Here is a 13,473-nt window from a genome sequence, read left to right on the forward strand (position 1 = left end):
GCTCTCTCCACCTGAGTGGCAACTTTCAAAGATTTATGAACATAGACCCCAAGATCCCTTTGTTCCTCCACCACACTAAGAACCCTACCGTCAATCCTGTATTCTGCATTCTTATTTGTCTTTCCAAAATGGACAACCTCACACTTGGCAGGGTTGAACTCCATCTGCCACTCCTCAGCCCAGCTCTGCATCATATCCAAGTCCCTTTGCAGCCGACAAGAGCCCTCCTCACTATCCACAACTCCACTAATCTTCGTATCATCTGCAAATTCACTGACCCACCCTTCAACTCCCTCATCCAAGTCATTAATAAAATTTACGAACAGCAGAGGACCCAGAACTGATCCCTGCGGAACTCCACTTGTAACTGGAGTAATTAATTCTTGCCGTATTGTGGAAGAGGTGACAGGTTCCAATTTTGTGTGCATGTGTTCGGGCATTGATTGGGGCTGTTGATGTGTAGGTGAGCATGCATATGTGTTGGTGTACGTTGTGCAGTGTGTGTTGAAGGTGCATGTCACTGTCATAGGGTGCGCATACAGTATGAAGATGCTGTAATATGTGGCAGAGATTAATCTCACCCTTGAGTCACTGATCTGACGGGAAGCTGATGAAAATGGAGTGTGATTCAGGTGCTGTGCTCGTTGATGTATTCTGGTTTGTGTTAGAACTCCTACTGTTTGTGTATATGATTATGCTAATCAAGTCTTTCCTCTGCAGATTGCTCTGCGTGGGAGGGTAATAGAGGAGTTAGATGTAGAAGCAGGAAACATGGAAGAAGAATTAAATGACTTACAAGAACAAGCTGAAGACCATCTGGATAACGACGGAGTGGAAGGTAATGAAAGAGAAGGGATTTCTCCCATTCTGGGACCTTAATTATGTTGCAAAGATAGAAATAATTCCTGTACTGAAACAACTGCAGGGACTGCTGTAGGATGGGCAACCTTCCCTTCCTTTATTTACACCATTTGTATATTCTGGTGTTGGATTCTTTTTCTTATATTTCTGTTTTCTTGGATTTGTGTTTTATAGTGTTGTTTTTTTGTTTTTCATTTGTTCCCTCGCATGATTGTCTTCCATAGGCCTGCATTGCAGTCTTAATGACCTCTGTTAACTTTCTCAACACGAGTGAGGAGAGCCCTAACTTGACTCTCAATTCAGTAGCATTGAGTCTTTTTCTTAGTATGTACAGCACAGAAATGTGCACTTTAGCACAATATATCAACACAGGTGTTTGACTTAAATATGCCTCCTCCCATCCTTCTCCTTCTAACACCATCAGCATATCCTCTATTACCCTGTGCTTACCCAGTTTCACTTTTAATATTTTGACCTGTGGTAGTCATTTTCTTGGTCTCATCGCTGTATTCCGCAAATAATTTAGTTTGCACAATTCTCATTGCTTTTACATTCTCTTGGTAATGAAGTGCCAGAATTTGAATTATGCCCTCACCAAGGTGTACAGATTTAACAGTATTTTCTTGCTTTTTTGAGGCCCATAACTTTACTAGTTTTGAAATCTCATTATTTAAGGCATTTTTTTTTTGGTGCTTCCAAAATGCATTTTGGACATTTTATAAAACTGTGTTTGCCTGGCCCATGAGTCTAGCTGTGCCATTTGTTTTTTTTTAACATTGGTCATTTCAGCAAATTGAGATAAATTTCAGTGTCGCTTTCCCCGGTGTCCGTTGTCACCTCCTTATTTCCAGGGTAACAAGATCAGTGTGTAAATGTGAATATCAGAATTTCTAGATGAAAATGTCTGTCTGGTTGGTTTAATGACCTAGTATTTGCAAGATTTGACAATAATGGAGTTATTGACTAATTGCACTAATCAACACACATCCACGACAGACTCAGGCATGAATGAGAAACCTAGCACTGAACAGTTATGGGAATCAGAAGTCTCCTGTTACTCCCAAGTTTGAGCAATCACTTGTATACCTGAAATGATTCATACTGTACTATGCAATGTTATTTCTAAAATCTAATTTTGAATTTGAATGATCAGTGTCACCTGATTCCCATCATCTTTCAAGACAGCTTGTGCTATGTATTAACAAGTTGATTCCTGAAATATTATTTACACAGATTAGTTTGGAATCTTGCTCAGGCCAGATCCTCTATCACTGTGGTCAAACCAGTTAGTGATACTTAAGAATCCTGGCAGCAAACATGTCACCTCTCAATCTAGTTTACACAAGTACTCATCCCAAAAGGATTAATATACTCCCTTCCAGATCATGAGGTGACTGTTATCTGGAATAAAGAGGCAATATACTCTGCTCTCAGTGCTTATTGTGGTTGAAGGGGTTATACAAACAATGGTCTATGTGCATGTTTTAGGTGTGATGTGGAGATATTGAATGTGCTACAGCTGCTACCTTTACAGCAGGACTCTGCCACAAACATAAATAATCAGAGAATGCTGTCGCTGAGGACATTTCGGCAATGAATTGATTTCTGTACTTAGTCCAAAAGAAATAGGACCACAGTTGGCCATCTAGCCCTCCAGCATTGTTCCTTTATTACTTGCATGTTGCTGTGATGGGTGTGTATGAGAGAGAAAAAACGAAATCAAAATCAGTAGTGTGTGTGAAATGAAAGCCTGACTGGGATCTGTGGGGTGGTGCCCAGAACAATATCTGCTGGACCTATTCAGCCTCATTACTGTACAGATAATCCTCTGACTGCAGAATTACATTTTAATATTCTGCAGAGTGACATGAAGCCCACTCATGTAGTTTTGGAGCAATTGTTTCATATTTAGGTATTCACCATTTGTCTTATTTGCATAATTTATTTGTGTAGGAGGTGGGATTAATTTCCTCCCACAATCTGCCTCAAAAAGGCAGCAGAACCACAACTTCAACAAATCTGCCAGCAGTTGGATGGAAATCTGTGACTTTCTAGAATTTCAAATACAATTTAATTGCAGTGTGGGAAGAAAGTAAAGATCACAAACACTCTCCAATTACTGTTGGTTAGTGGGAGGTAATGCCCGGGTTTAGAATTAATGGTATTCTTTTTTAATTATGGATGGTACAAAAAAGGTGAAAAATGTTAAACATTAATGAATTAATGCTATAATTGGCCACAACTTCTATTGCAGCATCTCTGAGAACTAAGTGATCAGCACGCCAGACTTGAAACAGACAAGACATTTTCTAGAAGACCATAAAATGCGAGAGCAGAAGTAGGCCATTCAGCCCATTGAGTCTGCGCTGCCATTGACAGATCATGGCTGATCTGATAATCCTCAACTCTGCTTTCCTGACTTTCCCTATAATGCTTAATTTCCTTACTGAGTAAAACTCTCTTTCAGCCTTGAATATACTTAATGATCTCACCTTAAGAGCTCTCTGTGGTAAAGAATTTCACAAATTCACTACCTTTTGAGAGAAATTCCTTCTCATCTCTGTCTTAAATAGGTAACCCTTATTCGGAGATCATGTCCACTGGTCCTGGACATTCCCACAAGGGGAGACAACCAGAATCGGAAGCTAGTGCTGCAAGCTACATTGGCACACTGATCACCTAGGTGTGGAACACTGGAGTGGCTGTGTGCATGAACAGTGCAGCTTAGTGGGAATGTTGGAGATAACCTCTACGCACCTACCCTGTCAAACTCCCAAAGAATCCTGCGCCTTTCAAAATGATCAGCTCTCGTACATCTAAACTCCTGAGTACATGCCCAACCTACTTTAACCTCTCCTTATAAAATCTGTTCATACATGGGAACAATCTAATGAACCTTCAATTTCTCTGTTGTCGGTATATCTTTTCCTTTGATAAGGGGACCAAACTGTTCACAGTATTCCTTTTAGATATGGAGTGGCGAAGCTACTCTCACTGGTCAAGTCTAGTCTATCGTAGAAGTGCCCAGATCTAAATAATTCAGAAGTGATTTCTATCACTGAAATATCCAGATACTGATACACCAGAAATTCTTCCTGGATTATGATGATTTATCATCTTATTTGGAATGCGGCAGATTAGGCAAGGGAGAGTGGAGAAAGAGAACAATACATCTGTTTCTGGTCACAGACTATTTGCCCTGGCAATGTAGGAGCAATGATGGATAGGTAAAAGTGATTTGATCCATTTCTCCTTCTCACATACCTCTTCCTTTATAGCATTGTGAATGTACCTGCACCAGATGGACTGCAGTGGTTCAAGAAGATAGCTCACTCTATCTTTCTCAAGGATAATCGGGGATTGGCAATGACTCAGTGAGATCCAGCTTGGGTCATGAGCCAATTGTGCATGAAAGTTGAGTTTGCCTGCTGTTTGACATATTAGTTTAGCATTGCTAAGCAAACTACTGTGAGCAGTTGGAAAGCTGCAACTTTCAATCTGTGTTTCTTTTATCTTAGATGATTATGACATTAATTTGGATCAAGAAGCTGATGCAGCTCAGGACAACCACAACCCCCCAAATCTGGGTAATACCCCTTCCTCTCATTTTGGATAAAACCTGTCCCGTGTAACATCGGTTTAACGCTCCGCTCTCCTCTGTAACTCTGGGTAAATACTCCTGTGACACAGCAATCATTTCTGGTTGTTTTGCTGTCAGTAATTAAAGTTATCGTCTGTAATTGCAGAACCTTTTGGAGAAACGGGATCTGTGAGTTATGAGGAGCTTGTCAGAAGGAATGTGGTATGTAAAATTTCTGCAAACTAAATATATTTTAGTATTCATTATTCAGTCACTGTACAGAAAAAGTTTAATATTCAGCTATAATTAAAATCTCTGCTGCAGTTGAAATCAGTTTAGAGAACAGTGTTATTTGATTATGTATTGATGTAACCAACAGTTCTAAACCAGGGAGCCTTGATTAGTTTTTCTAAGGGACTTGATTTTCTCAAAGTACTAAAATTTTCAGCAAGCAATGGTTAGCAAACTGTTCCAGGAATGAGAAACTTTAATGAAGATAGATTGAAGAAGTTGGGACTATTGCTTTTTGAGAGAAGAAAGCTGAGAGGAGACTTGATAGAGCTTTTCAAAATCAAGCTGGCTGGAGAGATTAGATAGGGAGAAGCTGCTCCCACTCCTAAAAGAAAATAAGAATATGAGAGCCTAGATTTAAAGTGATGTATAAATGAAGCAAGAGCGATGTGAGAAAATGTTTTTTTTAACTCGGCAATTAGTTTGGATATGGAATTACCAGTCTAGAAGTTTGGTAGAGGCAGGTTCAGTTGAGGCATTCAAGAAGACGTTGATTATTTCAACATAAATAGTGTGCAGGCATATGGGGAAAGGCAGGACACTCTTTAATAGAACAGGTGCGGGCATGATGGGCCCAATGGCCTTCAGTGTCGTAACAATTCTGTGATTGAGTAGGTTCATAATAGAGCCAATACCCAAACTTTCCATGATCCATTCTTGGGATGAGAGCATCAGTGACAAGTCTGGTATTTAAATATAACAAGTTTTACTGCGAAGTGGTGAAGTAATTGGTAGTAGCCCCCTTATTTAGCCTTACAGGAATAGTGTTGTTGAGGTGTATACTGCTCATTTTTAATGTGTAAAGAAAGAACCGTGTTATTGGAAATCAAGGGGTAATATACTCCATACTATACCCTGGCTATGGGGAGTACTATGTAATTTGGAGTACAGGCTGATTTTTTTAATGTTCCAATTTAAATGCATGCTCTACACATGAAAGATAATTGTATGTGAGACTTGCATTCATCTCTGATCCTGAATTCATGGCAATTCCTAGTGCATTGTTGGAGTGGGCTGTTCTAGATTTACACATTCCTGTGTTCTAGGACCTGTTTATCGCTAATTCCCAGAAGTATGCCCAGGAAACAGCTCTCTCTCTTCGTGTAAGGGACTGGGAGGAGAAAATTGGCCCAAGACTGGAAGAACAGGTAAGTGATTGTGCTCGCCACATTAGGCTCAGTGCAATCTTGGGGGCTGTGGTGATTATAGCAAATTACTTAGCATTTGACAAATCATGATCCTACCTCGGTCTCCTACTAATGTGTCTTTCCAGCATTTACAGCTTTTATTTTAGATTTTCTTTGATTGAAATCTTGGTCCTCTTGCATAGTAGCTATTCTTTGAAGGGCTGGCTGAATGGTCAGTAACTAACATTTCCAGAGAAGGGTATGTATGCCCAGGATATGAAACAATCTTTAATGTAACAGAGTCAGTAAAGGAGGTAATAAGGCATATGAATCAAAAGGGCATAAATGATAAGGGAATAAGGAGTTATAGAACAAATAAAATATAAGGTGGAAAATAACTGCTGTTAAAAATGAATTTAACTATCTATACAATACAGTGTCCTTCATAAAATGGGAAAACCTGGAGACAATGAGGAACCAGATTTAATAGGAATTACTGGGAATTAAACTTGCAGAGATGACATTTTGTAAAAAAGAGGAAAAGGAGAGTGGAATAGCTGTCTTTGTTAGAAATAACTGCAGCAGTACAAAGGGTCATGCAGTTATTCGTAAGACAGGAATAGAATTCACAGAAATAAACATAAAAGCATCAAACGCACTTGAGTAATCTACAAGCCTTCCAAAAGTGAAATTAAACCAAAGGAAGAAGCATGCAAACAAATTTAGGAAATGAATTTAAAAATTGGAAAAGTTCTATTACCGTGAATTGATATGGCAAGAAAAGATGGGTAAAGCGGAATGGAGTTCCTACGATGAGTTCCAGACTCCTTTTCTAATCCAGTATGCAAGCAGGCAACAAGGCAGAATTCACTACTACATCTACTAAAATGGTATAAAGCAGAGCAGGTAAGTAAACGTTCAGGAATATCTAGGCAGAAGTGACCATAATAGTTGAGAAAGGTATTACCATGAGCCAACACTGAATCAGTTTTGTTTTGATTGGAGTTTATATCCAATTAATACAGAATTTACAAAAACAGACATAGCTAGTCTAAATTTAATTTAGTAATTATAACTCTATTTATTGTGTCTGTGCCCATTATGCTGTAAGCTACAATGTACCACATTATCAGTATGGATTTAAAAGATTCTTTAGTTACGTCTTTTATCATATCCACAGGGTGGATAATTCTTGTTGCATTTTATTCCACCCTAGCCCTCAATTGTTCCAATTTCAATTTCTGTATTGCTGTTAATTCCAACTTGTTTTTCAACTTGCAAACCTCAAGTTCACTTCCATTCCTTTCGTCTGGTAGCTCCTGAGTTGTTGCAACAATCTTCACATACTGTGCAGTTAAACAATTTCTTCGGAGTCGGTTTCCTAACCCAGCCATTGGAGTGTTCCAGGTGGAGCTGTAAAATATTTCATAGCTGGGAGTAGGAAAATTATTTTTCTGTGCGCAGGTAATCATTATTTCATTGACACCTTCCTAAGCCCAAGGTTAGGGCAAGTGCATGCTCGCTCCAAAATCACAGGATCATAGAATTAGATGCAAGAAGAGGCCATTTGGTGCCTGGAGCTTGCTCTTCCATTCAAAAATCTTTGTTGATTAAAGTTTTGACCCATTCTGTTACCCCTGCAGTGTTATCACCACTTTGTTAGGCCCAAGCAAATTTATGTAGACTTTGTTTGGCTATTAACAAAAAAGTAAATTAAAATGTCAGCATTTATCATTTTTAGTTATACCTCCCTAATTGCACTGTAGGTGAACCAGCAACACATAGACATTATACAATTCAAGAATGTGGCTTATTACCACCTTCACAAAGGCATTTAAGCTGATCAACAAACAGTGAATTTGCTGAGGTTGCACAAATTCCTTGAAATAATTTTTAAAAAAGTAATGGCATGGTGAATCAGTGGTTAGCACTGCTACCTCAGTGCCAGGGGCGACCCTGGTTCGATTCCACCCTTGGGCCACTGTCTGTGTGGAGTTTGCATGTTCTCCCCATGTCTGGGTGGGTTTCATCTCTCAGTCAAAGATGTGCAGATTAAGTGAACTGGCAGGCTAAATTGCCATGGTGTTCAGAAATGTGGAGGTTCGGTGGATTAGTTGTGGGAAATGCAGGATTGCAAAGAATAAGGTTAGTGGGCAAATGGGTTTGTGTGGGATGCTTTTCGGAGGGTTGGTGTGGAATTGACAGGCTGAATGGCCTGCATCCACACTGTAGGGATTCTGTGATTCTATAATGAGTGGCCAATTTTGCTGGAATACCGCATTGAATCCTCCATTCACAGTTTAGCTATTCACACCAATTTGGAGCAACCGTAGTTCCCTGGTGGGATGCTAGTTGTTGCTGGATTTCCTACATTGTTACCATTGCAACAAAGCTGATTCACCAACAATAACATTCTCATGGTTTGAACAACTGGAGTCTCTTTACTCTTGAAACTAGGTGGCTGAGGGATAACTTATCAGAAACCTTTAAAATTGTAAAAGGTTTTACCAGATAGACACAGGAGAATGCTTTCTTTTGCACAAGAGCAAAACCAGATCACTATAAGATCGTTACTGAGAAAAATGTAATAGCAAATTCAGAAACCATTCTTTCATCAGACAGTGGTTAAAACAAATACAGAACTTCCTGCTGCAAGTTGTAATTAAGGTGAAGAGTATAGATACACATCGGGGGCTAGATAAGTGTTAGAGAGGGAGGGAAATAAAGGACTGTGCAAAATGTGCTAGGTAAGGAAGGATGGGAGTGGCTTACAATAAAAGCATAAATGTCAGTATCAACTTTTTAGCTTGAATACCTTGTTTCTATGCTGTATATTCTATATAAGTAGAAAACACACAAGATAATTGTCAAAACACTGGATGGCAGGTGAGGAAAATTGGTTTCACGCAGCAAATTATTGCAACCAGGCATGCAGAGCCTAAATGGTGGTGCAAGCAAATTCAATAGTAATTTTCAAAAGCAAATTGAATAATTTGCATAGGAATGGGTCTAACTGAACAGATCTTTTCAAAAGATTGGGACATACAGGATAGTTCAAATGGTTCTATTCTGTAACTCCTTCCTTGTCGCATTCTGACTATTTGCAATGTTTCTATCTCCTGCAGGATGAGCGAGCTGTTTTTGACATCCACGATTATGGAGTTAGAATTATGGATGCATTTGACTGTATCAGACAGAGGCGTTCATTTGCAAGCATTGTGGCTGGGAAGGAGGCTTTTGAGGTGTGTCGATATATGCTGGCCACACTGCAACTGGTGAGTGTGTTCTTCACGGGGTAGTGGGAGCAGATAAAAGTCAGGAGATTCAAGCACCCACCAACAAAGCAACATGTAGTAATTGAAAGAAAGCTGAGTGCAAGAAAGGTGAGGACAGAACTTTGCTATAAACTAGGCAAATACGATTCAGAGATGTGATTGAAGGTTATTCGGTGAACAAAGACTGAGAAATATGTGGCGACTTAACAATGGTTAGAAATGGAGAATTTTCCATGAGTGATATTTCAGGTGAGTAGTACGAATGAATGATCCGATGTTGTTACTCCACAGAAGCTGTGGGTTTTTTTAGTGATTTCATTTAAGGCTTAGTTTCAATGCCAGCTTGGCTCAATGATTACATTCCTGCCTCTGAGTTTGAAGACTGAAGGTTTAAGCACCTAGTTGAGAGCTGTCAAACACCAGCTACATTGACACTGAAAGGCTGCAGCACCTTTTGGAGGGATGGTACTATGGGAGTGCTGTCAGAGAAGCAACACCAAATGGGTGCTATACTATTAGAGGGGTATTACTGGAGTGTTGCACTCATGGAGGAATCCCGCTAAAGAAGTACTGTATTGTTGGAGGATGAGAACTTTAAACTTGAGATCTCAAATGGGTTTTACTTGACTCTTAGACAATAGACAATTATCTCATTACTACTGTGGGATGTATACATAAGGCCCCTGGGTATGCCACTGCTAAGATTTTTGTTTTCTTTAGTTCCTTTGGATTTACTTGTTTCCTCTAATTTGACTTGCTAAGTTCTTACCCCCTCCTGTGGTAACTTCTGTCACTGTACCTAGAGTGGACTATTCTGTCCTATTGTTTTGAGCACAGTTTCTTCACTGTCCTTCCATTGGGCCAGATTTACTTTAGTGTGGATTCTGAATGCCTGTTAGAGTAATGCCAAGCTTAGCTCCAGTACTGTGAATATTTACTGTCCTTCAGTTTCTCATAGTGAGATCTGTTACCTCTCCTTTGCAGGCCAATGACTACACGGTGGACATATGGCAGAAAGAAGGGCTGTTTGAATCAGTCGACACGATGGAACTCACCCTTTTGACCAAACTAAGAGCTCACGAACGTTTCCGGACATACATGGCTCCATCTATTTCAAATAAATGAGAAAATTCACAGACCTTCACTCAACTTGTATAGTCCTCATGCTGCAAGTTTGACATTACATCCATTGTTTATGGCACATTTGGAGGAACTGTATCCATATTCCTTGCTGTATGACAGCAAGCATCTGGAACACTGGACGTATGTTCTTCATGTTTCAGTGGAATGCACCACTTGCCTAAACCCTGACCAAAACAATTCCTGGATTGTGATCATTCTCTATTTATACTTCTATATTTGCTGTGTTCTGTACAGCTACTATCCTAGGCTGTTTTGATTATATAATGTGCCTTGTGTCACAGCATGAGGTGCAATTTACTGGCTGCATCCTGTGCAGTATTTTTATACAAACTCATGACTTTCTGATAGAAGGAAATATATTCACAATGAGCTAGCTATCATTTTCAATGCTTGTTGAAAGGCTTATCCAGATTTGCAAAGTAGAAAATCTCTTCAATTAAGTGCTCTATCAAACCTGGTGGCAGGTGTGACATTTGTAAAGTTAGGGCTTGTCCATTTATGTTTGGGTGAGGTTCTTGTGCAATATTTCCCTCACACCAGCTCACATGGCTTTAAGAAAAAGAAAACTTTGATTTTGTATTTTTTAAAAATCCAATTTTTAAAAAAACATTCCTCCTCCCTGGTCCCACCTTCCTGAACGGGAAAGTGAGAATCCAGAAATGTGCCTGAATTGGAATTCAATTGGATGGTAATAAATTATGCTGTGTTCTGAGGAATAATAGTGTGTGCTATCAGGAGCAGGTTATCACAAATCTGTACTAAGTGGAATTTAAAAAAATGTACAAATTTAAATTTTGTAGAAGTACTGCAGTAAACTTGGAACTCAGTCACACTGTTTAAAACGTTTTCATCGATTTGGGATTGGAAGATCTGTGAAAATGGGAATGATTTGCCCATTTGATATTGCATACCATTAAACATAGAAGTGGACTTTTTGCCCCTTCGAGTTTGCTCTGTCATTCTTTCATGGCCGATCTGATAACCTTCATCTCCATTCTCCTGCCTTTTCCCCATAACTTTGATTCCCTTATGGATAAAGAATCTATCTCAGCCTTGAATATTCTTAATGACTCAGCCTCAAAACACACCTCTGTGATAAAGATTTACACAGAAGCAGAGCCTTTTGAGTGAAGAAATTTCTCCTCATCATTTTCTTAAATGTATGACCCCTTATTCTACAATTACGCTCTCTGGTCCTAGACTGTCCCACAGTGGAAATAACCTTTTTTGCATCTACCCTGTTAAGCTCCCCAGGAATCTTGTATGTATTAATAAGGTAGACTATCATTCTTCTAAACCCCAATGTGCACAGGCCCAACCTACTCAACCTCTTCTCATAAAACAATCCCACCATACTTGATATCAGCCTAGTGAATCTTCATTGGACTGTCTCCAATGCCAGTATATCCTTCCTGAGATAAGGGGCCCAAAACTTTAATCATTCCATAGCTGGAATACTATACTGCTTTGTACAGTTTTAGCAAAACTTCCCTATTTTTATATTCCATTCCCTTTGAAATTAAGGCCAACATTCTATTTGACTTTTGTATTACCTGCTGATTATGGATGCTGGCTATTTGTGATTCATGGTCAAGGACTCCTAAATTCTTATGTTCTTTGGCCTGCTGCAGTCTTTTTCCATTTAAATAAAATTCAGTTTACCTATTCTTCCTATCAAAATGCACAAACTTACATAGCTCCACATTGTATTCCATCTGCCAGGCTTTTGCCCATTCACTTAATCTGTTCATATCCTTCTGCACACTGTCATCCTCACCACTTGTCTTCCCCCTTTTGTGTCAATCTGCAAGCTTGGCTATTACACATTCAGTTTCCTCATATAAGTAATTAATGTATTTTGTAAATAATCATGGCCTCATCACTGATTCCTGTGGCACACCACTAATTACATGTTGCCAGACTGAAAATGTCACCCATATCCCAACACACACACTTCTTCTTTTATTTAGCTAAACCTCTATCCATGTTAATATACTATTTTCAGCACCTTATTAAGTAGACTAATGTGTGGTACCTTAACACCTAATATTCCAAATGTATTACATCCACTGCTTTTCTTTTATCTTGCTTGTTGCCACCTCAAGAATTCTAGTAAATTTGTCAGGTATGATTTCCCTTCACAAAACCATGTTTACTGTGCTTGACCATATTGTACACTTCTAAATGATCTGCTGCTGCATCTTTTATAATACTCTAATATTTTCCCAAAAAAAGACAATGAGCTAACAGCCATGTAGTTACCTGTTTTGTTTGTCTCCCACCCTTTATAAATAAAGGAGCTAGAATATTATCCTATTAGTTGTTAGTTTTGTATTGGGCCTCTGAGGGGGGAGCCCTGCGATTCCTAGCAATCGAGAATACAACAGCTGGAAGTTTTACCTTTTAGAATGTGGTGAGGGTAAAACTGGAAATGTTATATAATAAATTGGGATACACAGCAGAAAATCTCAAAGGTGTGTAATTTCCCTTCTGACCCAGTGCAGCGCAAGTGAACCTTTAGCCCTCTGCCTTTACTTCCAGGGAAACTGAATTAATGCTTTCCTTTCACATTGTGTCACTAACTTGCACTACTCAAATGAAATACAATTTCACTGCTTAATGTTACTAATGAAATCGTCACTGCAGAGCAAGAGCAAAAGATTGCGAGTAATTGGGTTGAAGGAGATTTAGAGATATGGAATGCTATTGGTTGTTTGATATGTATCTTCATGTACATTTTCCCCTTGGATAAGTGTTGGATCGTGTCAGAAGCAATCATTCCATAGTTCATACGTTCTGAAGTGTAACTTGATTCTGGAGCTTCTGGCTCAGAAGCAGGCTAGCACGTTGGCACCACCAACATAGGTAGGAAGAGGGGTGGGGAGGTCATTCAAGAGCTCAGGGAGTTAGGCTGGAAGCTAAAAGCTAGGACAGACAGAGTCGTCATCTCTGGGTTGTTGCCGGTGCCACGTGACAGTGAGGCAAAGAATAGGGAGACAGTGCAGTTGAACACGTGGCTGCAAGGATGGTGTAGGAGGGAGGGCTTCAGATATTTGGACAATTGGACTGCATCCTGGGGAAGGTGGGACCTGTACAAACAGGACGGGTTGCACCTGAACCAGAAGGGCACCAATATCCTGGAGGGTAGGTTTGCTAGCACTCTTCGGGGGGGTTTAAACTAATTTGGCAGGAGGAT

General features: G+C 39.5%; 1 protein-coding gene across 4 annotated transcripts in view; it reads left to right on the top strand.

Annotated features, from left to right (window-relative positions):
* The window catches only part of ncaph2 (non-SMC condensin II complex, subunit H2), a 34,659-nt gene extending 23,025 nt beyond the window's left edge, over positions 1–11,634 (top strand). For 3 of the 4 annotated variants that reach the window (XM_043713888.1, XM_043713887.1, XM_043713889.1), the window contains exons 16-21: positions 721–838; positions 4,380–4,448; positions 4,608–4,663; positions 5,779–5,880; positions 8,985–9,134; positions 10,119–11,634. In XM_043713888.1, the coding sequence (XP_043569823.1) occupies positions 721–838; positions 4,380–4,448; positions 4,608–4,663; positions 5,779–5,880; positions 8,985–9,134; positions 10,119–10,259 (636 nt within the window). In that variant the 3' untranslated portion in view covers positions 10,260–11,634. The remainder of the gene's footprint in view (positions 1–720; positions 839–4,379; positions 4,449–4,607; positions 4,664–5,778; positions 5,881–8,984; positions 9,135–10,118) is intronic. The other variant, XM_043713890.1, reaches the window with a different exon arrangement.
* The last annotated feature ends 1,839 nt before the right edge of the window (positions 11,635–13,473 follow it).

The sequence above is a fragment of the Chiloscyllium plagiosum genome, chromosome 23 (assembly GCF_004010195.1).
Source record: "Chiloscyllium plagiosum isolate BGI_BamShark_2017 chromosome 23, ASM401019v2, whole genome shotgun sequence".
Lineage (NCBI taxonomy): Eukaryota > Metazoa > Chordata > Chondrichthyes > Orectolobiformes > Hemiscylliidae > Chiloscyllium > Chiloscyllium plagiosum.